Genomic DNA, 27,066 nt, shown 5'->3' on the forward strand with positions numbered 1-27,066 from the left:
GGACCCTGTGCAGTATTTCCACGCTCTGCCAAGTTTTCTATACTTAGCTTGCAGCCAAATTTGCAAAGGCGAATGGTGCAGGTGGTGGGGAACCCCATCAGGGCGGGACCCCTATCTCTGTGCCTCACAGCGCACAGTACCTCACAAGGTCATGTTTCATCTCCTGCCAACTCCGTCAGGGTGTTGAGACAAGACAGATACTGTTACCCCTCACACCGACGAGCTAAAGGACGTGCCGAAGAAGACACAGCTCGTTAGCTGAGGACAGAGCATGAAGTTACACCTTTCCTGGAGACCTAGCCCCCCATCTCCCTCCGTCCTTCCCTCTTCTAGTTCCTTAGCAAGAAAGAATCACCACTCGGAGGAAGTAAGACTTGCACTCGGTGGGGAGGGGTTTGTGTTTAGGGACTAGGCTTTGCTTCCTCCTAAAAGCCAAGATTTTTTTCACTTTTAACGTAGATTAGGAGTGGCCCTGATGTGGTGTGTTTGCAGAGTTCCTTTGAGACGCCTCTCAGGCACTTTCGCTGATATGCCCAGCAACATAGCAAATTGCAAACAAGAAGCGAGAGACTGAGAAAACGCAAAGCACGTGGCGCCGGGGGTTCGCCTGTTCTTGGCCCGTCTCCCGACCCGTAGCCGCGCCTTGCTACGGCTGCGTGGGTGACTCGCCTATAAAAGCCCGTCTCTGAGCGTCTCGCCGCCACAGTCGCTTCCTGTTTTCGGCGCAGCTGTTGTCGGCGGGACTGCAGTGGCCGCGAAGATGGCGTCGACCAGCCGGTTAGTAAGTCGGGCCGAGCCGGGCTGGCGGAGCGGCGGGCGGCGAGCCCCGGCAGGTCCTCGGCCTTCTCCCGGGCGGCCGGATAGGTCACGGCGCCCGGAGGTTTGGGGACAGGCGGCGGGACTGGCCGGCCGGGACAAAGACCCCTGCAGACGGCAGGACGGGCGCGGCGTCCTGGGGGTCCCGGGCGGCGGCGTTACCGCCTCGGCGTCCTAGGTCGTCGCCTGCCGTCTCCAGCCTGTGTGGGTCTCTGTGAGCTCAGCGCCTGCCTCGCGTTGTTGGGAATACTCGTTGTCCTTTTTTCTCGTTACTTATTTATTTATTTCTCTGCGCTTATTTTTCCCCCCGAGGTCCTTGCCAGATTCCTCCTCTCCGAAGAGGGGGAAACGGATGTTGCCAGGTCCCCCTCTGTCTGACAGGTAGAGAGCTGGGGACGTCGGCAGTGGTGAGCCGGATGGCAGCTGATGACCATCCCGGCGGCCCCGCGCGGTGGAAGCGTGGGCGCATCCCAGAGACGATTAGTTTCCCGCTGAAGGATTTTTTCAGCAAATAGCGTTGTCTACCAGCGCTCTGAAGAAAACCTTGCCTGCGGAAAATTGTGTTGCGAAGTCCGTCTTTAGTGTATTTTTAAAGGTTACATACTCGTCTGTAGGAAACGTACGCAGTGTCTTCAGAGACCGCTTTTAATTCTATTTCTCACTACCACTGTGAGGCAGATACTCGTATTTTTGCATATGAATAGACAGAGGCAGGCCAATGTTGACTTTTCCAAGGTTAGTGATGGTAAAGTCTAAGATACCTGTTCATGTTACCACCGTTGGCCTGTAGTTAACTGCAAGTGTTGAGAAAAAAATTTAAGTTTTGCACCTTCTGGAAGGCAGCTCGTGCACGATTTTTCAGAGCCTATTGTCTGTGAATTGATAAATTTCACCACTGAAAGCCATTGTTCAAAAATAGCAAGCTGAAAGTCCAGGTCCCCTCTGGTAACTGGCAAGACTTCCTATTTTATGATTTAAAAGAGGGAGTGGGAAGCACTTTAGCTAATGTCTTGTTGGGAAATACAAAGCCAGTGACACCCTTGTTTACTGGTTAGAGTTCTGTGATTGAATGCTCCCTCAGTCTGGGTGTGGTGTTCTGTCTGTAAGGTTTTCTTGTATATGAATGGGAAATCTCACCTCCCCCAGTTACCTGAATATGGCTTAAATTATGTCATGGTAATAGATCTGGGAGGTGAATGTAGTCGTATTTAGATACAGCTTTTATATGTAACAGAACAAGAAACTTTGCTTTTAAAATGTTGCCATATTTAAATAGTACACATAGTGAAGATTCTTTATCCAAAGAAAACCTTTTTCTGAGCATAACCTTTAAAATAGTGCCTATTTTGGAGATCGTTGTCAAGACCAATGGTAATGCACTCCATATCACTATGTATTACTAGATACTTAGTATCTCACTAGTGACACTAGTATCATAGTAGACACTAAATAATAGCTATAAGATGGGATTTAGCATTATTTGGCACCATGGCGGCCTAAATTGTTTTAATATCATCATGGTGTTTATTCCTTCCCCATTGTTTCTCTTTACTCCTCCACCCTATTCTTGATTTGTGGTTAACTTGATTAAAATTTTTAAAAATTAACTATAATAATTTGATTTTATTTTGGATGGAGAATGTATACAAAAGCAAGAGTACAAAAGACTGTACAATAAAAAGTAGTCTCCCTCTTCCCCTAGGTGCCATCCAATCCTCCCCAAAGCAGCTAGACTTACTAGTTCGTTATTTTCCCAGTTGTTATGGTTTAGCAAACATGCAGCGTTTTAACCTCTTTTTCCACCAAAAGTCATCTTGATGGAAACCCTGTTTGCGCTGTGCTCTGTCCTTTTTTGTGATGTTAGTGCATATTTTAAATGTGTGATTCAGTTAGAAAGTGAGCACAGACACGTAGCTGCCACCTAAGTTAAAAAAAAAAAAATCAGATACCAGCTACCGCACTAGCAAAGTCTCCTTTGTGTCCCCAGTCATTACTCCTTTGCAGAGAAAACCACACTCTAACTTCTAACACCATAGCTTCTGTTTTGCCCACTTTAACGTTTAAATAAATGGTGTGTGTATTCCACTGTCTAGTTTCCTAGTCACTGTCTTGAGGTTCATGCATATTATTGGATGTAACTAGTTCATACTTCTTCAGTGTTGGAATTCATAATTTATTCTTAACATGCCTTGGGTATGTTTCCATATCATTACACTGTAAAGTTTTTCTATTTTTAATAGTGACAAAGTATTCTATCAGTCCTTTGCATACTGTGTTCCATATACTTTTTGTTTTACTCATTTATAGTTACTCTTATTTTGCTAACATTTTCCTTTATTTCGTTTGTCATAATTTATACCTGCTGTTTAATTTTATTAAACATTTTTCTAACAGAAGTTATTGTGGAATAAGTATAAATTTAAAGTAATCTCCACTTACCTTCCCAGTGAGAAGAACCAAGACATACTCTGGTTAACTTAATTATACAAATTTGAAGGCTGCAGATGATTTTATTAGTTGTCCAGTTTACCTTCTAAATTGACCGTTAACATTCTGAGTTATGTTTGCTAGCATGAGAAATATAATCTATCTGTATAAGAAGTTTTTGTCTTTTAGGTGTATATTTGATGCCACAACATAATCACTTAGTATGTTACTTCAGATTTTTTTATTTTGTTGGATTTTTGAGACAGGGTCTCCCTGTGTAGTTCAGTCTGCCCTTAAACTCACTATGTAGCTCAGACTGACCTTGAACTTGTAGCGATCTTTCTTCCTTCAGCCTCCTAAGTGCTGGGATTACAGGTGTGCACCACCACACCTGGCTTTATTACTTCATTTTTTAAAAGGGCTAATTTTCAGTGCTCTCAGACATCTGTGATTATGAGATCATACCTCCCAGAAGTAATTATTAAATTTATTACATTTTGGGGGTTTTGTTTTGTTTTTATTTCTGTGTTTTGGTGGTATTGGGGAGTAAATCTGTACTAGGCAAGTATTCTGCCACTGAGCTACAACCCAGTCAACTCCTTCCCCCTAGAAGACTTGTTACATCTTTGTTGTGAGAATATAAAACAAAATTCTTTTTCATTTAGTACGGATGCTCTTCCAAGAGTCACATGTCCAAACCATCCAGATGCAATTTTAGTGGAGGACTACAGAGCTGGTGATATGATCTGTCCTGAATGTGGGCTGGTTGTAGGTAAGTAGCTATTATGACTTTAATTTAAATCACTGTTTAGAATACTTCATATATTTTCCACACTGTCTTTTAGTGCAGACATTTGACTTTCTACCCCTACAAGTGGTTCATATAAAACAAAAAATTAAGAAGCAGAAATGAAAGTAAAATCATCCAGAGAGACCATATCTTATTGTATATCCAGTATATATTTAATTATTTGAGTAGAGCTGATTGAAAAGAAAGGAAAAGGCCAGTAGTAACTTGCTGAGTCCTTGATCTTAAATGAAACTAAGGGAGTTGTGAAGGGGATGACACTAATACATATTAAATCATGAAGAATCCCACTTTTGAGGGTTGGAAAGTAGATCAGCTGATGTATTTCAGAGTTAAAAGGTCTGTGTCTATACCACTTTCATCCAGTGCCTTACTAACTTAGATATTCAGAGAACTGTAGAAGAGCTAACCCACTTGGAAATCATTTTTAGGGTGGGGCTGGAGCCAGCATCTGACAAAGAAGTAACGTGGAGCAATTCATTGGTTTGGGGTTTTCTTTTATTTTTGTGATGCTGAGGATTGAACCCAGGCTCTTCTACCGGATAGACAAGCACTCTACCGCTGAGCTTTGTCCCCAGTCCTGATCAGTTTGGGTTATAGGCGAGAGAAATGCCTATAGGATACACGGATAGTGATGTGTACTATGTAATTGTCCTACCCAAAGACTATGTATTCCTCTAAGAAGGTGGCTTGCCTCGGACCTGTCATAGGAGTTTTAAAGCATGCAGAGTTGCCAGTAGAATTTGAGACACACTTGCAGTTTTATTCTACTTATAGTAAATAATATTAACAGCTTATACATTTACCATATACTAGCTACTCTTCTAAATAAACGGCTTACATATTCACTCAGTTTATCTTTACAACAAGCCTGTGAGGTGAGTACTAACATCTTCATTTTACAGATGGGGAAACTGAAGTTTAGCTAGTCTGCCAGTCTGGCTGCATTGTCTAAGTGGGCGTCAAATTTCTATCCTGCGTTGCCTTTCAGTGAAATCGTAATGAAGTGATTTCAATTTGGGATTAGCAAACTTTGAGACAGTAGCTGTTTTTACATGGCCTCTGTGCTAAAAATGGATTTTACTTTGTGTCTTGAGACAGGGTTTCTCTGTAGTCCAGGCTGGCCTTGAACTTGCAGCAACCCTACTCCTTCAGCCTCCCGAGTGTGGGATTCGAGGGTTGTGGCACCCACACACAGTTTACATTTTTTAAATGATTGGAGCAGATCACAAGAATACTACAGTACAGGGCTGGGGATTTAGCTTAGCGGCACAGCTCCTGCCTGGCAAGCGCGAGGTTGTGAGTTCGATTTCCGGTACAGGAAAAGAATACTACAGTACAAAGTTCTGAGTACAGAAGAGTTTGTATTCAGGCTGGGGATGTAGCTCAGTGACACAAGCGCCTGCGTAGCAAGTGCAAGGTCCTGAGTTCGAGTCCCAGTACCAAAAAAAAACAGAGTTTGTGTTGTTGCCTGAACTTAGAGCTCCAGTAGTTTGTCCACTGGGGTGTCAGATTTGAAGTCTGATGGGAAGAGATCTGGGGCACAGAGATAGATAAGTCTGTAGGGCTTATCTGATTGTAAGTAACATCAGCAACACCAGCAATATCTCTAATTTTTGAAAGATAAAAACGCCAAAATACTAACCAGCATGTTTTTCCCTTCTACTTCCTTCCTACTGCCCAAGAGAAAAAAAAAAAAAAAAACAACGAAACGAAAAACCAACAAAATATCTTCAAAACTGATAATGAAAGTACAAACTAAAAGCCAGTGTGGTGATGTAGACCTGTAATCCCAGCACTGGGGAGGCTGATGCAGGAGGACTGCTCATAGTTCCAGGCTACACAGTGAGGTCAAGGCCTGCCAGAGCTACACAGTGAGACCTTGTCTCAAAAACTCAAAACTGAAAAGTGCTGGCTATGGTAGCACACACCTGTAATCCCAGCACTGCCACGATTTGGAGGCTACTTAGTTCAAGGCCAACCTGAACTGCATAGCAAGACTCCATCTCAAAAAGCAAAAAGAAACTACTTTGGGATACAGGAAAATAATATATCCAGATTGCAGTATCCGTAGTTTTAATGGAACACATTTGCATCTCATCAGCTTAGTGGTTATAGAAACCATGTATGTGGTGTTCTCATCACTTCAGTTACTCAGCACACTGCAAATTGTAGTGATGGGTTATAATTCTATAGTATTTTGAATGTTACACATATTGCCCTACTGGAACATGTTATTTATTTTTATTATTGTGCATACCATCATGTCAAAACAAGAGAAGTCAATTTTATGTGCTTTTTGTTTGGGGGTTTGGTTTTCTGAGACAGGGTCTTGCTATGTAGTCCAGGCTGGCCTTGAATTCACCATGTAGCCCAAGCTGGCCTCACTCAAATGTGTGAACTCACTCAGCTGGAATTACAGGTGTGCACCACCATGCCAAGCTCTAAGAATAGTCAGCTTTGAATGTTACGCTTTTAAGGAACAGTGACTTATTTTGTTATTGAACTGAATAGCACTGTATTGTGTTTATTATTAAATAATAGTGTAACTATAGCTGTACTAAAAGACTGCAATAAATAGACATTACCATGCTAAATGTTTGTCACAGTATTTCTAAATCAGGAAAACAATGGCCAGGAAAAAAATTTAAAGTGGGATGTTTTAATTACAGCAGAATTTCTTCATAAGGATAAAGGGCTGTTAAGTAAGCCTGAATAATTTATTTGTAGACCAAGCCAAAAAAAATTTTTTTACTAATGATGAGTTAATTTGTGTGTGGTGCAGCCACTGAAGAAATTTGTCCAGAGAAGATAAATTTAAGACTATCAGCTTCTCAGCAAGAATAGTTGCTTGAAGCGTTTGACATTCAGAGCAGCCTCAGTAGTCTATTAAAAATCGAGACAAATTATTTTAAGTATATTTTCTTTGTTCATGGTGAGTATATAGATGTTACTGATACTACTTAGTTGTTTATTCAAGTAAACACTGAGTTTGAAGTGACAGAATTAGCCTGAGCTGTCTACATGAAGCAATTACAGGAGAAAATATGTTCAAAGAAGGTATGAAGATTCTAGTATATTACAACCTGAAGGGGAATCTACTAAGATGTGTTATAACTGATGGTGGTAAAAATATGTGTGGCACAAGGACTTGGACAAATTTACAATGATTATGAAAATGCAAGATCCCTAAATCAGAGACAGTGGTTATTCATTACATGATTCATCAGCAGGCATTTTGTAGATTTTAATTTGTTGTGTACTGTTAAAACAGTAGTATCAATAATTTACTCTTTGTGGACTTAGCAGTTCTGTGAATTTTATATTAGAAATAGAAACTGAAATTTTGGTGACTTAGCAGTGGTAAAATTTGTGGCTATTTGTTTCAGTTTAAGTCACTGGAAATTAGTTTTTGCTACAGATTTACTAGTATTTACTAATTAATATTGTATTGTTGAGTTCTGCTTAGAATTGCAAGGAAAAACTGCTTACCCAGTGAAATATACACATGTAGTCAATTTGATAACAGCTATTATCTTCTGAATCACATGTCAAATTACTTTTGTGTATTCTATATACTTCCAGGGCTATCAGAAGTTAAAACAAGATCTTCATTACCACACACATTTGCAGCTGATGCATTTCTAAGTTTCAGCTATATTTTCAAGGGTATTTGTCAGGCCTGAACACAAGTGCAAAGAAAATTTTTGTATTTCAAAATATATTTACTACTTGTTCATTTAAGAAGCTTCCCTCTGACCTTGAAGGTGATGAATCAGCAATGTAGCAACATGTTAAAAGGAAAAGACTGTGTCTGAAGAATGTAATAAAATCCTACAAATACCTTCCAAGAAATAAATATGCTCAACTAAAATTATGTGGTTGTTATGACTACTTGGTTGTACTTCACAGGTGAATATTTGAATTGATTTTGATAACTGGAAACACTAATTTGAACTCCAGTTAAGTGATACATTGCAGTATCACCAGTACTATTCTTTGGTTCAGACAACATAGTAGTGTTCTTTACATTAGTAGACATGTATTACATTCATATTTTTAATTTCTTTTGGGGGGGCATCAATGAGACAGGGTCTCAATATGTGACCCAGGTTGGCCTCAAACTCACAGCAGTCTTCTGCCCCAGCCTCCTGTTGCTGGGATTACTGGCATGCACCACCATGCCCAGCTACCTATTTTTAATTTATGCTATTTGTTCGTTTTTGTTTTTCTGAGAGTGTCTTGCTATGTAGCTCAAGCTGGCTTTCAGCTCTCTATGTAGCCCAGGCTGGTCTTCAATTTATGGCAATCCTCCTACCTCAGCCTCCTGAGTGCTGAGATTATTATAGGTGCGGACTACCACAGGGCTATATTTTTAATTTCATCAGTAAGAAATAAGTAATTTTTTTTTCTTTTCACTTACAAGCCTAAAGTATTTACTACTGTATATAGTTCTTTATAGAAAATATTCATTTATTTTTTAGATAAGTTAATGCAGTTTAATTTTTCCTGAGTATTAAGATAGAACTACTAACGTATAAGACTGAAACAGACATAAAGTTGAAGAAAATGTTAGCTTCTTGACTCAACTTTTATACCCATTTAAAAAGAAATAGTACAAAAGTTCATCTTTACAGTATATATCCAGTTCTTTAACAGCATTACTTCTGCTTTATTTTTTTATTTTTTATTTTTCCGGTACTGGGAATCAAACTCATGATCTTGCACTTGCCGGGCAGGCACTGTGCTGCTGAGCTAAATCCCCAGCCCCTACTTCTGCTTTAAATAGCAAGGTATGGAGTAAGATTAATAAAATGAGTTAGAGAAGATATAATCCAAAAGGCTTATATGCCTTCTTAAACTTGGTATTCCTGATGTTTACTTCCATTGTTTTGCGTTATCAAACTAAAAGAGTGGGACATGGTCACACACAGCTGTAATCCCACCTACTTGGGAGACTGAGGCAAGAGGATTGCAAGTTTGAGGCCAGACTAGGCAATTCAACAAGACCCTGTCTCTTAGTTCTGTTTGTTTTGTTTGTGGTACTAGGATTAATCCTAAAACCTTTATACTGAGCTACAACCTTAGCCCTTTTTATATTTTATTTTGAGGCAGGGTCTCATTTACGTTGCCCAGGCTGGGCTTAAACTTGCAGTCCCACCCCAGCTTCCCAGAGTGCTGGGATTAGGCATGCGCCACTGTGCCTGGTAACCCTGTCTCAAAACAAAAAGTACTGGAAGTGTAGCTCATTGGAGGAACACTTGCCTAGCATGTGTGAGCATCTGGTTTCAGTTCCGAATCTCTGTCCCGCCGCCCTCTCACCCTCTCACTCACACACTCACACACACCTCAAACTAATTACATCTTGTTGAGTTTCGTTGTATTTCTTATTAGTGTAGAATACCATTATCAGAACAGTACCATTTTCAGGTAAAACTAACATGTTAAATTTTAAGGTCTGAATTTTTCAAACATACTTCCACGAAGTTTCATTTCTATAATTATACCAGTTGTGAAATGGATTCTTCTGAGTTAAATATCACTGACACTTAATGGAAAAGAGGCAGTAGGCTATATGAGATTAATTATGATACAGTGTCTTGTAGTGAAGAATCCATTCTATGACCAAACAAGGATAGCTGGAAAAGTCTGCTAGAAAAGGTTTTTTCCTTCTTCCCCACCGTAGTAGTGATTGAACCCGGGGCCTTCACACTGAGCTGTACCCTCAGCCCTTTTTGTTTTTTATTTTGAGACAAGGTCTTGCTAAGTTGCCCAAGCTAGCCTCAAACAGGATCCTTCTACCTCAGCCCTGTGGAGTGCTGGGATAGTAAGTATGAACCACCACTGCCAGCTGCACAGTTCAGTTTGAATAAAAATATTATCAAGCATATTAACTTGACGATATATTATTGAAGTGATCCTCCCTGTGCCTGTATACACATATGTATTATTGTCATAATAGACCCATAATAAATTCAGATAGTACTCTGTATGAGACTGAATTTCCCTTGTCTCACTGGTTTAAAGGTATGTGCTCTTTGTTGCTGACTCAGTTCAGCAATATACCTGTTATGCTAAGGAGACAGGGAAGAAATCATGCTGGGCAAATCTGCAGCCCAGTAAGGGTCTGTAACCCAATAAGCATATAATACTTCTGGCTTTTTTCACATTTGAGAGATTGATGTTCCTAAGAATTTGAATGCAGACATCATCCTATGTTTTCTTATAACTGATCTTGGTGTTCATGGTTTTGATCTTCCTTGCTGTAAAATTTTACGTTGTCTGAAGCTTTGATTATATTTATTGAAGAAGCCATTGTTATTAAATAAACATTTTGAATACCCTTCAGTTAAATCACTGGAGAACTTCAGAAACTGAAACTTTCAGAATTGTTTGTGGGTAACACTGTACTTCATTAATTTGTACTTGAAAATTATGATAGCTCGTTGTCACCAAATCCCATTATTGTCAGACTCCAGGCGAGGTTCTGTGCAGTCTTCATTTCCACAGCCACATATCACTGCTTTCAACTGAGCCAGAACCTAGGAGCACCCACTATTAGCTCCCTTTCTAATGAAAGTAATTCATAATGCAAAATAATACATACACTCCCTTCTTTCCAACCTCTGTGAAACCTTTTTCTGTTTTTCAAACCTCTACTGAGTCTCTCTCTTTTTCCTTTTCTTTTTTTTTTTTTTTTTTTTGGCGATAGGGTCTCATTAAGTAGTCCAGGCTGGCCTCAAACTCATGGTAGTCTTGTGGTCTCAGCCTCCTGAGTGTTGGGATTACAGGCATATGCCACCACATCTGTGTTTTACTCAGTCTTGAGTCTCACCACCCAGGCTCAAACACAGTGCCACGTCATTTTATTTTTCTTAAAGCAACACCATACTTTAGGAACCAGTTTTTGTTTTAGCTACAGTTACATAACACACCATCCCAAAGCTTACAGGCTTAAACCATTCTATTTTGCTCATGTTTTTATTGCTCAGTAATCGGGGAGGGACTCTTCTGGGCAGTTGGCATGGGCTGCATCAGAGGATCCACTACTGTAGTACCACGGTATGGAGATGTAGGTGGTAAAAGAATTTACCAAGAGAGTAAGGAAAGACAAGAGTTGGTTCAGATCAGAGTGTACCGCCAAGGGTGCACATGTGAGTTTCCAGAGAAGGACTGCACCGTCAGGGTGAGAGACTGGATTCTTTATAGGGTTTGAGGATGTGGGGAAGGGTGTAGGCAGCAAATCTAGGTATCTCAGGAAGGCTTTTCTTGGGTCTCCTGGTTTCTGCTGCATTCATTATAAATGAAATTGTACACTAAAGTTGCAAAAGCCAAGCGTGGTGATGCACACCTGTAACCCCAGTACTCTGACCTACGTAGTGAGACCCTCGAAGAAAACAAACAAAAAGTTGCAAATTCACAAGACCACTTAGTCCCATCTCATAGAAGCCCCTTTTGGTTTTAAATAAGGGTATTTATGTGCATTAGCGCTATTAGAGAAGACGAGTCATGGCTCGTGGGGAGGAGTGAATGAACTTATGTCAGTGATTTGTTTTTATCCCTTGTGATTCTGGATGGTGTAACTGGATTGTCCTAGGGCTGCGTGGTACGCTGAGCACGGGCGTTTAGGTGGAGGAGCTCTGCGTCTTGCAGAGGGCTTTGATCCTGTGGTTGCCAGCAGGTGACCCCATGTTCAGTGGGTTTTTCTCTTGCATTTCTGTTACCCGTGCTCTCCTTGGTCTCCACACATGGGTCTGTCATCCTCCAGGGCTTCTCTGTCACCTCAGAGTTGTTTATGTGTCATGCTTGATTTCCAAGAGAAATATCACAAGTGTGTTTTGAAAGTGCTCAGAACGGGAACAGGATCGCTTTTGTATTCAGCTGCTCAGGGCAGTCACAGGACCCACCTAGGTTGGAGGGGATGGAGAATCAGGCTCCACCTCAAAATGAGAGGGATGCATCGCTTTACAGAACGTGTGATTGAGAGATTTGCAGCTACCATCAGAAAATACAATTTGCCCCACATTCACTGCTGTGTGTTACTTGATGTTTTCCCCCAGTGTTAAACAGCTGTGCAATGCTTGACTTCTCCTGTGACTTGTTCCCAATTTTTTGTGGCTTATAAAATGCTATCTTAGGGCTGGGAGATAATTCAGTGGCACAGTGCCTACCTGGCAAGCACAAGGCCCTGAGTTCGATTCCTGGTACCCCCCCCAAAAATTTTATATGCTATCTTAATAATAATTCAACATGTAATAGTTGTCTAATTTCTTCTTTTCTTTGAATTATAGAATTTTTATTTTAAACACAAAGTGGTTTTTGTTTGTTTTTTTCTTTTTTCCTTTTTGAGACAGGGTCTCACTATGCAGTTCACGTTGGCCTTGAGCTCACTTTGTAGCCTAGGCTGGCCTCAAACTCAAAATGATCCTCCTGCCTCAGCATCCCAAGTGCTGGGATTACAGGAGTGCGCCACCACACCTGGTGCAACACGAAGTGTTATGATTTGGCTTTTTTGGGTGGTTTTTTTTTTTGTTCGTTTGTTTGGGGTTTTTTGGTCTTTTTGAGACGGGGGTCTCGCTATGCAGTTCAGGCTGCCTTGAGCTCACTTTGTAGCCCAGGCTGGTCTCAAACTTGCAACAATCCTACTGCCTCAGCCTCCCAAGTGCTGGGATTATAGGAGTATGTCACCATGCCTGGTTTTTTTTGTTTGTTTTTTTGAAGCAGGGTCTCACTATGTAGTTCAGGCAGTCCTTAATACCTTCTCAATGGGGCCGTAATTCATATGTTTCTCTGCTGGGTGGCTCTGATTTAATTTAATTAGTATAAAGATTGATAAAAGTAATTAGATCCATTTGTACCATCATTGGTACAAGCTGCCCAAACTGAGTCATGTAGCAATCCTCCTGCCTCATCCTCCGGAGTTCTGGGGTTATAGGTGTGTCTCTCTGCCCAGCAGGATTTGGATTTAGGAATCACATTTTTCCAGTACATACTAGTAGTGACTTTAAACAGTGTCAATTTTTAAAGAAAGGTTTTTTATTATAACACAAAATTATTGGTTCTTTTTTTAATTTTTGAGACAGGTTCTTGTTATGTAGTTCAGGCTGACCTTGAATTCACAGTGATCCTCCTTCCTCACACTCCAGAGTGCTGGGATTACAGGAGTGTGTCACCATGCCCAGCAGAATTATTAGTTCTAATAGCACTGTCCTGTAGGTTTTTTCCTCCACCAGGTTATAATAGTGTGATTGTGTCATTTTATATTTAGACAGTAGGTGGCGGCATAATCATATTTAGATAGTCATCTCATAAATTTGATCTTGTACAAAACTGTTGAAACATGAAATTGAGGTTAGGGGTGTTGCTCCTTGGTAGTGTGTGTGCAAGGCTCTCTGACTCTGAGTACCGTCAGAAAAAATAAATTGGATTGTCATGAATTTTATTAATTGGGATTTCCCTGTGAGGTTGCTTAAAACCAGTAGTATCATTCTAGTTAATGCCATTTTGTGTGTACCACTTAACTTTTAAGTTTTTTCATTATTCTTAAAAGCAGTGCAAAGAAAATACTGGAAAATGGGTTGATTTGAAAATAAAACATATGCCAATTTGACCTCTCCTTCCTAACTTCATTCTCAGTATTGCTTATACCTGTGAATTTAAACATGAATTTATGAATGTGTCTTAAGAGTCAGCTCGGAATGTGTTTAATAGGACTCCAGGGGACCGGGGATTTAGCTTAGTGGCACAAGCACCTGCCTGGCAAGCGCAAGGTCCTGAGTTCAATTCCTGGCACCAAAAAAGAAAAAGAGCTTAAAAAAAAGGACTCCGGAATTGTAAAGCAGTTCATACATTGGTATCATATTAAGGAACTCAAATCTCTTACTAAATTTATAATTTACCACATTCTTTGAGACCATCTGTATCTCTCCAGTTTTTATCTTATCTTTGTATTTTCTGTGTACACCTAGGCTGCCAGCTCCTGTACGTCATCTGTCTTAGGTGTCCCCTTGCTCCTTGGATAACTAACTAGGAGACAGTGACTCCCAACTCTAGGTCAGTAATTGCGAACCATTTAGAGCATTCAGTGGTAGTAAACAGTCCACTGTGACACGGGTGCCATAGGTTCGCCACCAATGCTCTAGGCTTTACAAGTTAGTGAGCTATGTAACTATAGTCAAATAACATAATTTCTTAAAACTTAACTTTATTCATCTGTAAAAGATTTTTCCCTTTCTTGACCAAAAAAAGTAGGTACCTACCATATGTCTCAAAATTCAGACTCTAATAAAATAGTATGTAAAATATGTGTGTCTGTCATTTAGTGTGATATTCTCCTGATACATAGTTTCAGAACATGAGTCTTCCTATTTTCTTAGATTTGTTTAAAAAGAAGGTAAAGGCTGGAGCGTGGTGGCACACACCTATAATCTCAGCACTGTGGCAGGCTGAGACAGGAGGATCAGAAGTTCTAGCCTAGCATGGGCAACTTGGCAAGACCTTGTCTCAAACTAAAAATAAAGTTAAGACTGGCCTTGAACTCACGGTGTAGCCCAGGCTGCCCTCAAATTTATAGCAATCCTCCTGCCTCAGCCTTTGGAGTGCTGGGATTAGAGGAATGTGCTACCACACCCAGCTTGATTAATGCACTGCCCCTCGAGATAAGTTCCATTTTACAGAAGAAGAAACTGAGGGTCAGAGTGCTTAGGTAATTAGGTCAAGATTTCAAATGTGCTTGAGTAGGAGAAATCTAGGTCTGTGGGACTTCAGCCTTTTGGTCTTTCTACTTGATGTCTGTGGCAAGCAAGCCCTAGTGGTAGCGGGTGTAGTACGAGTCTTCCAAGGATGGTGAAAACAGAAGGGAATGACTTTCTGGGGAAGTCACTGTTGAATTTACAGTGAAGCACAATCTTTAAGAATTCACAAGGTTTGTGGAGGGAAAGTCATCTCAAGTAGAGAGAAAAAGAAACCTGTGCAGTAGGATAGAGGCCTGAAAAGTAGCAGTATGTGAATGACTGAGTGTACACGGCAGAGGTTAGGTGATCAGCCAGAGCCTCCACTGCTCAGCTTGGATGCCGCTGCAGACCTGCCTGTGTCAGAGAGAGAGACAGACAGACAGACAGACAGACAGACACAGACACAGACACAGAGGTCCTGAGAACCAGGAATGTAGCTCATGGTGTGCACTGTCAGTTTGCGCCGTTTTCTCTCTGTTCTTTTGAAGGGCCTAAATAGTAAGTATCTGTTGGTCAAACTTCTGTCCAAAATTGTCTTTGATGCAGTTTTTGCTAAAAACCCTAAACTAAAAATCAGGATTACTTGGAATCTTAGGAGTGGCTGAAAGATGGGTTGGCAGTAGACACCAGGGGTGCGTTTCATTTTCTGCGTTAGACTTAGCAGTACAGGGTGTTGGCTTAAACACTTTACCAAAGCACTTTCTTCTTCTTTTTATTTTTAACTTTTAACTAAAAATACTTGATGTCTTGAATTTGTCCATCTTGAATAATAATACATTGTGATTCCTGAACTTTAGACTTAGCACATTTTGAAAAAATATAGTTTTAAACTAAATGCTTTTTTGCTGGGTATGGTGGTACACATCTGCACTCGGGAGGCAGAAGCAGGAGGACTTGTAAGTTTAAGGCCAGCCTGCACCACACAATGAGACCCTGTCTCAAAAACAAACCTACTGAATGGTTTTTAGGTAAAGTTGGCCTGTGAAGACAAGTACTTTAGGGATATTGTTCTAAGACTTCTTTTTAGGAGTTCTCTACTACAGGGGTGTGCCAAAATGTTAAAGATGAGTTTCCAGGAAGGTGGCAGAATTGAAATTCTGGGCGGTTCCTTTACACCAAAATAAGAAACAGGAACAAAAATAGACTAGAAAATAGGTCAGACTAAGAAATCACACCCTAATTTTGCTTCTGTCTGTGGGGTGTTGTCGTCATTTTCCTGTGCACTACTGATTGCTAGTTTAAGCCCTTCCAGATTAAGATATTGTCTTACAAAATGCTTTTGGCTGCATTAACAGTTTCGTAGCCAGCATGGTAGGAAGGTTAAATGTCAGCTCTTCTTCGCGTACTGTTTCCTGTAGAAGACAATACCTGATTTTATTGGACACTCTCTCCCACCTGCCCGCCGCCCCCATCATTTCATGTAGAGGAGACTACTGCTTGCTTCTTGCTATGCATTCTCCCTGTTCCTTCAGTGGCAGAGTCGCTGAGAGTTAACGGCATGTGGCTGCCCAGCTTTGCCCAGCTTCCCTTGTAGGTAGGTATAGCCGTGACTAAATTCTGGTCAGCGGGCTTGAAGTAGAAATGCGGAGTAGGTTTGGTGGCACACACCTGTCACCCCTGCACTGTAAGAGGCTGAGGCAGGAGGAGCCCAGCCTCGACAAGTTAGTGTGAGACACTGTGAGTCCCTGCCTCAAAAAATTACAGAAGGGCTGGGGCGGGGCTCCCCTCACAAGAGATGTACCCTCCCTTTTTCTCCTCCCTTGTAGCCAGAGGGTAGACATAATAAAGGGACTACTGGTAGCCATCTTACACTATGAAATGCAAGCCTTCATGAAGATGTCATATCAAAAAGATAGAAGGAACGTTTAGAACTATTACGTGTAGGCTGACACAAGAAAATACTCAGATTCTATTTTGCTTTAATTACAGCCACCCTACCTATAGCATTTCTAAGAAACTTCTGGAATTATATTGGGAGCTTACATTGTTTGGCTCGTCCGTTACCTGCCCAGTAGTGTGCTCATACCCAGAGAGTCTGCAGTATGGGTGCCAGCCAGTGGATGGGAAGATTTTTGGATATCGCTACCACTACTGAACGTGGGCTTCTGCTGCAAACTGCAGTGATCCTGCGTACTCAACAGAAATTCCACCTCAGCATAGTTCAATTACTTGGAAAAAGTTTTATAAACTGTTTATGTATTTAACTTTTTGTGGTGCTAGGACTGAACCCAGGGTACATCCCCAGCCCTTTTCATTATTTGTGAGACTGGATCTTGCGAATTTGCCCAGGCTGGGCTCAAACCTTCGATAATCCTGCTTCAGCCTCCCAGAGTGCTGGGATCACAGGTGTGCACCACCACACCTGGCTGAAATAATTTATGTGGTCAGTGAGCTAAAGAGTCCATAATCTAGCTGTCTCTCCATCTATTTACCTATCTACCCACCTACCTACTTCCCCTTTCCTTTCCCCTCCGCCTCCCTCTCTCCCTGTCTGTCTCTATTTCTCTCTCTCTCTCTCTCTCTCTCTCTCTCTCTCTCTCTCTCTCTTCCTTTCTGTCTGTTTCTGTTTTTGAGACAAGGCTGTATGTTGCCAAGGCTGGCCTCAAACTCATAATCCTCCTACTTTAGCCTCTGAGTAGCTGGGATTACAGGTATGTGCCACTGCCCCTAACTTCGATAATATTTGCTAACACGATAAAAAAGAAGTAAAATAGCATAAGGAGACCCAACACAATAAAACAGGTAGCAGATTTATTCTATAATACCAAGTCAGAAAACAGAAAAAACTTCAGACACATTCACATTATATAGGAAGCATGATCCCTTATCTGAGTGATGGGAACCAGGGGTTCCAGTTGGGGCCAAATTTTGGAATATTTGGTATTTACTGAAAACCTCAGATTTTGGAGCATTTTGAATTTTTCAATAAGAGATACTCAACTTGTTCTTGAAGATCCATGTGACTAAGGTTGTGTTAAAGGCACAGTAGATGAGAATTTTATATCCCTGGCAGAAGACCTCAGTATTGCAAATTCGGAATCCTGCAGCATTGGGAAACGGATCCTTTCAACATTTTTAACATTTTATTAATGAAAATACTTGTTTCCAACCACTAAAGATGTTACTTTCAAAACCTGAAATCATATTGGCATATTTCTTTCATGAAGAGAATGTCATAAGGTATCCTTTTTTATGAGTTCATGCACTGATCCCCCAAAGTACATGAATTTTGCTAATTGTCCAGTGGAGCAAGACTGGCGACTGTTCACTGGTAGTTGGGCTTCTCTCCCTGCGGCGTACGAGGCTCATTTGTACGTCCCTGCCCCCTTTCAGCGTGAGCCCTTGACTAGTGCGGGCCGGTGGCCCGTTGTGCAAATGTTAATGTCACTGTTGGTCAGAAACCTAAATCTAGCGAGCTTAGCATTAAATAAAAGGCTATTGCAGTTTACCTGTTACTTATGCGCATAGTGTTGAAAGGTTTCCATCTAAAATCAAGGACATTATTTTCAAAGTTCTTACCAGTACTTTAGAAATGAGAAGTAAGCATTGGAAAGGGAGAGTGTTTCACTATTGATAGGGTTCTATAATCTAGAATATATGTCAAATTTTTATTCAAATTAAAAGCGGCTAATTAGATTTGTTCTTTATTTTTGGAGTGCTGGGGACAAAACCTAGGGCCTTGCGCATGCTAGGCAGGTGCTGTACCGCTGAGCCACCCCCCACCCATCCTAAAGTAGCTAAATAAAAGCATGTAAGACAGAGCAGTTATTAGTTAGCAAATGAGATTTTCCTTCCCTTTTTCTTTCCTATTTTCTTTCTTTCTCTTTCATTTTTGTTTTTGTTTTTAGATAGGGTCTCACTACATAGCTCAGGCTGGCCTGGAACTCGTGATCTGCTCACAAGTTCTCAGCCTCACAAGGCCTCAGCCTCCCAAGTGCTAGAATTACACAAACACACCACCACGCCTGGCGCCTGGCCAGATTTTTAACAGAAGAGAAAATCTGGATATAATGTTATACACTTTGATATGCTGGCTTTGGCAGTACATATACTAAGAAGTGACATGTATACTCTGAAATCTGAGGGAAGACCTTGAGGAACGAGTACTCCCTTGTCCAGGAAGGTTAATGTAAAATGTTCTTAATGTTTCCAAAGTAGTATACAGGCTTGGTGTAGTTTAATTGGAAATCAACAGTATGTTGAGAGTAAAGACTAATATACTGAGGTATCATTCCAGACTGAGCTACACAGTGGCCCTCACCCCCATTTGAACTACATTTGAATGAAATCACAGTGTCTTTGGGGCACAAAGCCAGGTTTTCAGAATGCATTTATGTTACTGCATATATCCATAGTTGATTTGCTGAGAGGTGTTTCTTCAGCGAATGTCCCTGTTGATGAACATTGGGGTCGTTAACCAATTTTAAGTTACTGTGAATATTGCAGCTTCAAGCATTCTCGCATGAGATTCTCATAGGTAAATACTTAAGGAGGGGAATTGCCGGTTCCTAAGGTAGGTACTGAAGTGACTGAACTACTTTAAACTGGTAGGGCTGGTTTTGATAGTTACTCTTAATGTCTTCAAATAGCCGAAGTTCATATTCTCTGAGTATTTAGCTGAATCGTCTTAGACAGTACTCCGTGGATTGAGAGTTAACGTATATTGTACATGGTTACTCTTTTGGATGGGAACTTGATTAAAACTGTTAGAGATGACACACTATACATGGAGGAAGGAATGATATTTATGGTGCTATTATTTGAACTATTATAAATCCTATTACATAGACTTTCTAGCTGGTATTATACAAAACTCAGCATCTAGTATAGAAGAGAACCGGTGAAAGTTGGCATGTTTGTAGAATACTTAGGGTGTGTGAGTTTGTGTGTGTGTGCACATGCACGCACACACTAATTGTCAGGATTTTCCTATCAAAGGCTGATTATAAACAGGCCTCTTGCTTGTCAGAGGTTGATTATATCCAAACACGGTGGCTGTCTTATATCATTTATCCCCGAAAAGGTTCTATTTTGCAGTTTTCTTCCACAGCAGCTTTTAAAAATACCTCATTTAGATTGCTTTAAATGAAAATCCTTTATGTATTCAAATTTTTTTCTGAATAGGCCTTCTCTATTTCTCATTACTCATGCACATAATCTGCAGGGCTCGTTGTAGTTTCATGGTGTACTATTTGAGTTATTTTGGAAATTTTGTTCCTTATAAATGCTGTTTTGAGCAGTTAAATATAAAAAGGGGGAATAGTTCTTAGCACAAACCACAGATTCTTGAATGACTCATTTAGATCATTCCCATGTATGTGGAAAAATTACATCACTACCCAGCACTGGGTTTTCTATTTATACTCTACTAGGCTACCTTATTATTTTTAAATCTGTTTGGTCTTTTTTAAAGGTAGTATAAAGCAAGCTGTGTAAGAAACATGGTAAGGTACTTTGAGGCCAAAGAGAAAAATGCTATGAGATGACATATCTTTGCTTAAAGATAGTTTTATCTTCAAACTTCTAGGGGAGATTTGAAAGATGTGGCTATACTTACCTGTCTTCCCCTTTATTCTCTTAATACATTCATTTATGTTCCTTGAAAAGACAGCAAGTTAATGACGTTTGGCTTTTTTGAATGTTCTGAAATTAGTAACTCTAGGTTTGAAGGCCCCAGTAATTTTTGTCTGGTACATGTTTGTGCTTTTATTTTTCTAAATGGGAAAGGTTTGCTTCTTTCCCTGTGAAAACATAAATACATAGGAGTACTGTGGTACCCTTTAGTGCATGGCCTCTTGGAGACATGGGCTTCTTCATGAATACTACGTAGTAAGGGTTCAGTGCACAGTGACAGATTTTAGGATGCTTTTAGGTAAGTTTTAAAATCTAATTTATATAATTAGAATTGCCTGCCCAGTTTCATGATGTTTGTTACTTATGAGGAGAAAACAGAAATCTGTGACAGTCACGTGTACTTAACCATTTTCTGCTGACTTCGGGCCACCTGCCTGGTCTGATCTGCAGGGACTGCCCCGTGCCCACCCGCCCCGCTTCGCATTCCCTGGCTGCTGTCCCTGCATACGGGATGTTGGATGAGCACACTCTCTAGGCTCAGGCCTGCTGTCATGTGGACATCATCTGGTTACTCCTGGGTGGTGTGGCAGTTCCAAGAAAATGAGATTTTTCCAAAACCTGCAGGGACGAATCATTCTGTTGTGCATTTACTTTAAATCTGTCACTCGGATTAGATTATGATCACTGTATTGGTTTTGGGAATTTTAACTAATGTGCCGCAAAAGTAACTTAAAAGATTTAGCATGATCTTCATGAGATTCCCCCCATTCCTTACGTTCTCCTTCACTGTCCTACCGATAAATGCCTGCCGCAGAGCGCTTGGATACTTTTATAAGCTATTATGCTGATTAAAGTTTTAGGCCTCTTCTTATCACCTCCACCAAGAAGGAAAAAACGTTCAAAATACATGTCAGCTTTATTTTCAAGTCAGTGAGTAGCTCGCATTGAGCACTTACTTAGAGCTGCTCCTTAAGCACTTCACATGCACTGTATGTGTGCACTAGCTTATTTAATCTTAACAGCCTTTCACATACGAAGTTATTGGAAGGGCTCAAAGCTGAGGAAGGAAAGGTATAGAAATGAAGTCGTTTGTCCAAGGCTAAGCAGCACATGGCCGATCACACCGTTGATCATTATATTAACAGGCTGCCAGTACCTTGACTCCTTTCAGTTGCTGCAGTCAGTGATTTCCGTCCCTCCTGTCCCCTTCGCGCTTGTAGTATATACTGTATGCACAGATGAAAATGGTGTGGTTTCTGCTCTCGCCACTCTCACAGTTCGTTGAGAGCGCCAAGGTTTTACAAATGTAACGTAGAACAGATCGGAGTCAGCTGTGCCTTTCAGTTCAAGTTGTGTTCTCTTAGGTCAGTACCTCCCATCTATAGTAACCCTGAAAGTGGCGCCCAGCTGTGGAAGGCTGTGAGGTTAAACGAGAACAGGTACAAGGGGCACAGGACTAGCAGCACTCAGCGTTACCTCTTGTTTACTCTGAAGATGTCCCCAGACATTCAGCTCTTTCCCCGAGTAGTGATCAATCAGATTTCCTCACGTCTGGTGTTTCAGCATGACATATGAAGCTGCTGCTGCTTTGCCTGAAAAGAAAAGCGTGTCTCTCTGGCTTCTCACTAATTGTGGGTGTAACGTTTATTCTGTATCCATTATTTAGCCAAAAGTACTTTCCATCAGATAGTTACTTTGAAACATACTCCTGGGCACATTTTCTGCAAGCATTCCCCATGAAAAACTCCTCGTGTCAGTATCATTCTGAACAGTGTTTGTTTTCCCTGAATGTCACAGGTTTTATACAAAATTTGATTCTGAATCATTATTGTATTGCTTTTTGTATGAGTAGCTTCATTCTGCTATTTTTACAAATGGATTTTCTTCTTAGAGTTAGAATATGAAGAATTAAAATGTTTAAAGAGTATTGAGTAGGCGCAGAAATGCTCCAGGACAACACCTGGGACACAGGATTTAAGCTAGAGCCTGGGTGTCCTATTCAGCTTTCCTAAATTAAAAGGGTTGATTTAGGTATTAGTGTTGTTAAGTACATCTTATCATGACTGGATGATTTAGGTGTGTGCTTGTATTTCTTAGGTGACCGGGTTATTGACGTGGGATCTGAGTGGAGAACTTTCAGCAATGACAAAGCAACAAAAGATCCATCTCGGGTTGGAGATGCTCAGAATCCTCTTCTGAGTAATGGAGATTTGTCTACTATGATTGGCAAGGTAATACGTCCGTTCAGCAGCTGGTCCCAAGTTCAGAGTGATCCAAGACCTAGGAGTTTGGGATCCTTATGACAGTGCCATCACTGCCCCCAGTGGGGAGTCTTGGGCTCGGGGTAAAGCCAGTACTATTGTCAGTGATGGCGGCCTCCTGTATTTCTTCCATCTTAGAGGGGTGAACAGCAAATCATAGTCTTTTTTTCTTTTGTAAACTAAAAAATTGAGTTTGGCGTGTTTTTTATAACCTAATATTGAATATTAGGAATGTCTTTTTTCTCTCCATATATATACTTCATAGGAATGTTGAGAGCTTCATGACTTTATATATAAGGTGTTTGCAACATAACCTGCAGTGAAGAGTATGTGCTATTAATGGTAGCTTTCATTAATATATAAAGCAGTAGCATAAATTCCCTGGCTACCTGGCTCGCTCTTCTGCTTCTTGTTTTTCAGTACTGGGAGTTGATCCCAGGCCCTCACGCTGAACTACATCCCCAGCCCTTTTTTATTTTGAGAAAGGATTTCACAAAGTTGCCCAGCTGGCCTCTAACTTGTGATCCTCCTGTTTCAGCCTCCTGAGTAGTTGGAATTTTAGGTTGTGTGCCACTGCACCTGGCCTACCTGGCTCTTTTTTGCTTTATTACATGAATTGGAATTAGTGTCTACAGAATTCTGAAGGATTAATTAAGGAAATGTATGGTATTTTAGAACTTTACTAATGTATATAGAAATCTGTTTTTAAGAAAATAAAAAGATTTCTTTTTTTTCGCCTAATCGATAAATTGCATGTCAAATTTGAAAAATGGGGTATAGGCTAATTTTCAAGGCGTACAGATTATATGCAGAAATATCTTTAGGTCACATCTTCATTTGCTTTAAGCCTTACAGGCTGGATGAATGGTATATTACAGACATTTTAAAATGTAAGATTCCAACCGACACTGTTACATTTAAAATATTTTTAATAGAAATATATGACTCAAAAAATAAATGTGTAAAGCCAGGCCTGGTGGTGCACACCTGTAATCCCAGCACTCGGGGGGCTGAGGCAGGAGGATCGTTCAGAGTTTGAGACCAGCCGGGGCTACAAAGCGAGCTCAGGGCCAGCCTAAACTGCATAGCGAGACTCTGTCTCAAAAAGACAAAAAAAAAAGGTATAAAAAGGTTATAGTAAATTTTCCTCTCCTTTGACCCCCAAATTCTTACTTCCACTGCAACTTCTTCCTCTGCCCAAAACAGGTAAACACTCTTAGTTTGTCCTGTGTCCTTTCAAAGTTATGCTTATGTGGCAAAAAGGAAAACATTTTAAACTGCTGCATTTGTCAGTGTGCATGCATTACATAGAGACTTCCTGTACACATTTGGGAATGTCTCTGGAGCAACTACACAATTTTGTCTTATAGGGTACAGGAGCTGCAAGTTTTGACGAGTTTGGCAATTCTAAGTACCAGAATCGAAGAACAATGAGTAGTTCCGACCGAGCGATGATGAATGCGTTCAAGGAGATAACGACCATGGCAGACAGAATCAACCTCCCCCGAAACATAGTTGTAAGTCCTGTGTGCCTCCCGTAAGCCGTTCTCGCACTGGCTTACCCCACTTTCATGAATACATGCAGTTTTGCTTGCTTGCAAGCAATTTTGATATCACAGCTAATTAAATGGCCTCGAGTTAATTAAACTTAGTTTCTCTGCTTTGAAGGATCGAACGAATAATTTATTCAAGCAAGTGTATGAACAGAAGAGCCTGAAGGGAAGAGCTAATGATGCCATCGCTTCTGCCTGTCTTTATATTGCCTGCAGACAGGAGGGGGTTCCTAGGACATTTAAAGGTAAGGTTTTAGTTGCAAAACAGAGCAAAGTCAGGCAGCTTGCACCCTGAGAAGCTGAGTGTGTCTTCATTGTTGCACAGGAATCCACCTGCGTATCACTTGCTCTTGCCTTATGTATTTTGTTCCTTAACGACATATTCGTACCATGGTCTTGGCATTTTCCTTGTAAGCTGTTTTGTCTGCAATTATTTTAGGCCCTATAAACCATTGCATTCTTTGCCAGTCAGATCTTTTGACCGACTGTATTTTGTGGGCATGGAGGCCTGGTACCATAAGTTATAGTAGGGCTTGTGTAGAAAATCTACAGTGTATGCATGGCAGCAGCTTCCCCTGCTAGCAGGTCTCTGTGAGCCAGGGAGTTGAGCCCACAGGAAGCATCGGTGAGGGTAGAGGCTTTGCGCTAACTGGTATTTCTCACTGTGTGAGTTTATGACAGTCTCTCTACATTGTGGTCACAGTATTTGTACTGACTTCACTGGCAAAGCACACTTTAGGTAAAGAATGTAGTAACCTTTTATTTTTTTAATTTATATATATACACACACACACACACAGTCACACATACAGTTTTTGTTTTTGTCTTTGTGAGACAGGGTCTCACTATGCAGTTCAGGCTGGCTTTGAACTCACTCTGTAGCCCAGGCTGGTCTTAAACTTGCAACGATCCTCCTGCCTCAGCTTCCTGAGTGCTGAGATTACAGGTATGCACCACCATGCCTGGCTGAAAATACTACTTTTATAATCAGAGGTAACTGATTTTAAATAAAATGAAGTATATGATTTATATGGATTTATTTAAATATTTTTTTCTTTTAGAAATATGTGCCGTATCACGAATATCTAAGAAAGAAATTGGCCGATGTTTTAAACTTATATTGAAAGCTCTAGAAACCAGTGTGGATTTGATCACCACTGGGGACTTCATGTCCAGGTTCTGCTCCAACCTGTGTCTCCCAAAGCAAGTGCAGATGGCAGCGACACACATAGCCCGCAAGGCTGTGGAGCTGGACTTGGTTCCTGGGAGAAGCCCCATCTCTGTGGCAGCAGCAGCTATTTACATGGCCTCACAGGCGTCAGCTGAGAAGAGGACCCAGAAAGGTGAGGTTGGTCCCCAGGAAGCATGGCAGCAGAACCGTGACGGCCGCAGTGCCGACTGTCACCACTTCAAATGTGACGCAGGTCAGGGTCCGGAACCCGTAATTGGGAAGTCGCTCCTCAGCACCAAATGTCTAAGAAAGAGCAGCATTTTGCTTAAGTGGCTAGTAAATAATGATGTGCAGTGGCATGGCCGTGTGGCCAAAGATTTTGTTTTCATTTCATTACTGCTTTTTGTTTTTACATTTTTCAGCTTTAGAGCCTCTCTCCAATTGCTGTCATTTTAAATAGCGCCCCCACCCCAAACCTGTTTTAAGCCCTAAAGAAGGGAAGGGCTGGTGCTTCCTTTCTGGGTGAGGCGTGTTACTTTACAAACAGCATGCTCTATTGCAGACATGTATTTTGCTTTCTTGGTCTTTTGTTGCTTTAGTACGTGTGTGCCGTACATCATGACTACATCCGCTGTGGAGAGTTTGTCTGTGGACACTGTCCGTGGCCGGTGTTCTATTGATTGCAGAGTGCTTTTGTGTATATTGAACCTTTTAATACTGTTGGCAAACCTTTAAGGTAGTAAATAGTACTACATTATCAGTATTTTAACTGACTTTACCTCCTCTGTTCTGTCTTTTAGTTTCTTTTCTTTTTATTGGTTGGTTGGTTGATTTTTTGAGACAGGGCCTCGCTGTGTGTTCAGGCTGGCCTTGAGCTCATTATATAGTCCAGGTTGGCCTCAAACTCATGGTGGTCTTCCTGCCTTAGCCTCCCAAGTGCAGGGATTACAGACATGTGCCACCATGCCCAGTACTTTCTGTTTTTTGTTTTTGATTTCTTGAGACAGGGTCTCACTGTGTAGTTCTGGCTAGCCTTGACCTCACTGTGTATCCCAGGATAGCCTGGAACTATGAGCAGTCCTCCTGCATCAGCTTCCCCAGTGCTTGGATTACAGATGTACATTACCACACTGGCTTTCAGTTTGTATTTTCATTATCATTTTTGAAGGTATTTTTTGGGTTTTGGGTTTTGCTTTTTTTGCTCTTGGGTAGAGGAAGGAAATGGAACAATATGCTGGTTAATATTTTGGTGTTTTTGTCTTGCAGAAATTGGAGATATTGCTGGTGTTGCTGACGTTACAATCAGACAGTCCTACAGACTTATCTATCCCCGTGCCCCAGATCTCTTCCCGTCAGACTTCAAATTTGACACCCCAGTGGACAAACTACCACAGCTCTAAATTGAGGCAACAAACGCAAACTCGTGTACGCAGAACTCTGCGTATTGTACATAGCCTATACATAGTGCTGGGTTGAGCCTGCCCGAGGAAAACAGACATGGTACGCATTTAGGCCTAAATGTTACTGCTTGGCATTCTGTATGTATATACTAGTGAAACATATTTAATGATTTAAATTTCTTACTGAATTTGCTTTCTTTTGTAGCAATCTAGGAAACTGTATTTTGGAAGATATTTGAAATTATGTAAAATCCTTAAATAAAACATTTTTCAAAACTAAATTTTTTGTTACAATGACATATGTAATTTATAATATATAATTT

The 27,066-nt window shown here is 40.9% G+C and overlaps 1 protein-coding gene across 1 annotated transcript; it reads left to right on the forward strand.

Annotated features, from left to right (window-relative positions):
* The first annotated feature begins 670 nt into the window (after positions 1–670).
* Positions 671–27,024, forward strand: Gtf2b (general transcription factor IIB). The gene is made up of 7 exons (XM_005385113.2): positions 671–777; positions 3,909–4,015; positions 22,456–22,589; positions 23,990–24,136; positions 24,288–24,417; positions 25,234–25,515; positions 26,610–27,024. Exons 1-7 carry the CDS (start codon positions 761–763, stop codon positions 26,741–26,743), a joined length of 951 nt encoding a protein of 316 aa, XP_005385170.1. The 5' UTR covers positions 671–760; the 3' UTR covers positions 26,744–27,024.
* The last annotated feature ends 42 nt before the right edge of the window (positions 27,025–27,066 follow it).

The sequence above is a fragment of the Chinchilla lanigera genome, unplaced genomic scaffold (genome assembly GCF_000276665.1).
Source record: "Chinchilla lanigera isolate Chin_1 unplaced genomic scaffold, ChiLan1.0 scaffold00022, whole genome shotgun sequence".
NCBI lineage: Eukaryota > Metazoa > Chordata > Mammalia > Rodentia > Chinchillidae > Chinchilla > Chinchilla lanigera.

What these genes read in the sequence shown, in the direction of transcription:
- Gtf2b (XM_005385113.2), top strand. An exon ending in TGTCTACTATGATTGGCAAG is followed by an intron (nt 22,590 to 23,989) that starts GTAATACGTCCG and finishes TTTGTCTTATAG; the next exon opens with GGTACAGGAGCTGCAAGTTT. An exon ending in ACCTCCCCCGAAACATAGTT is followed by an intron (nt 24,137 to 24,287) that starts GTAAGTCCTGTG and finishes TCTGCTTTGAAG; the next exon opens with GATCGAACGAATAATTTATT.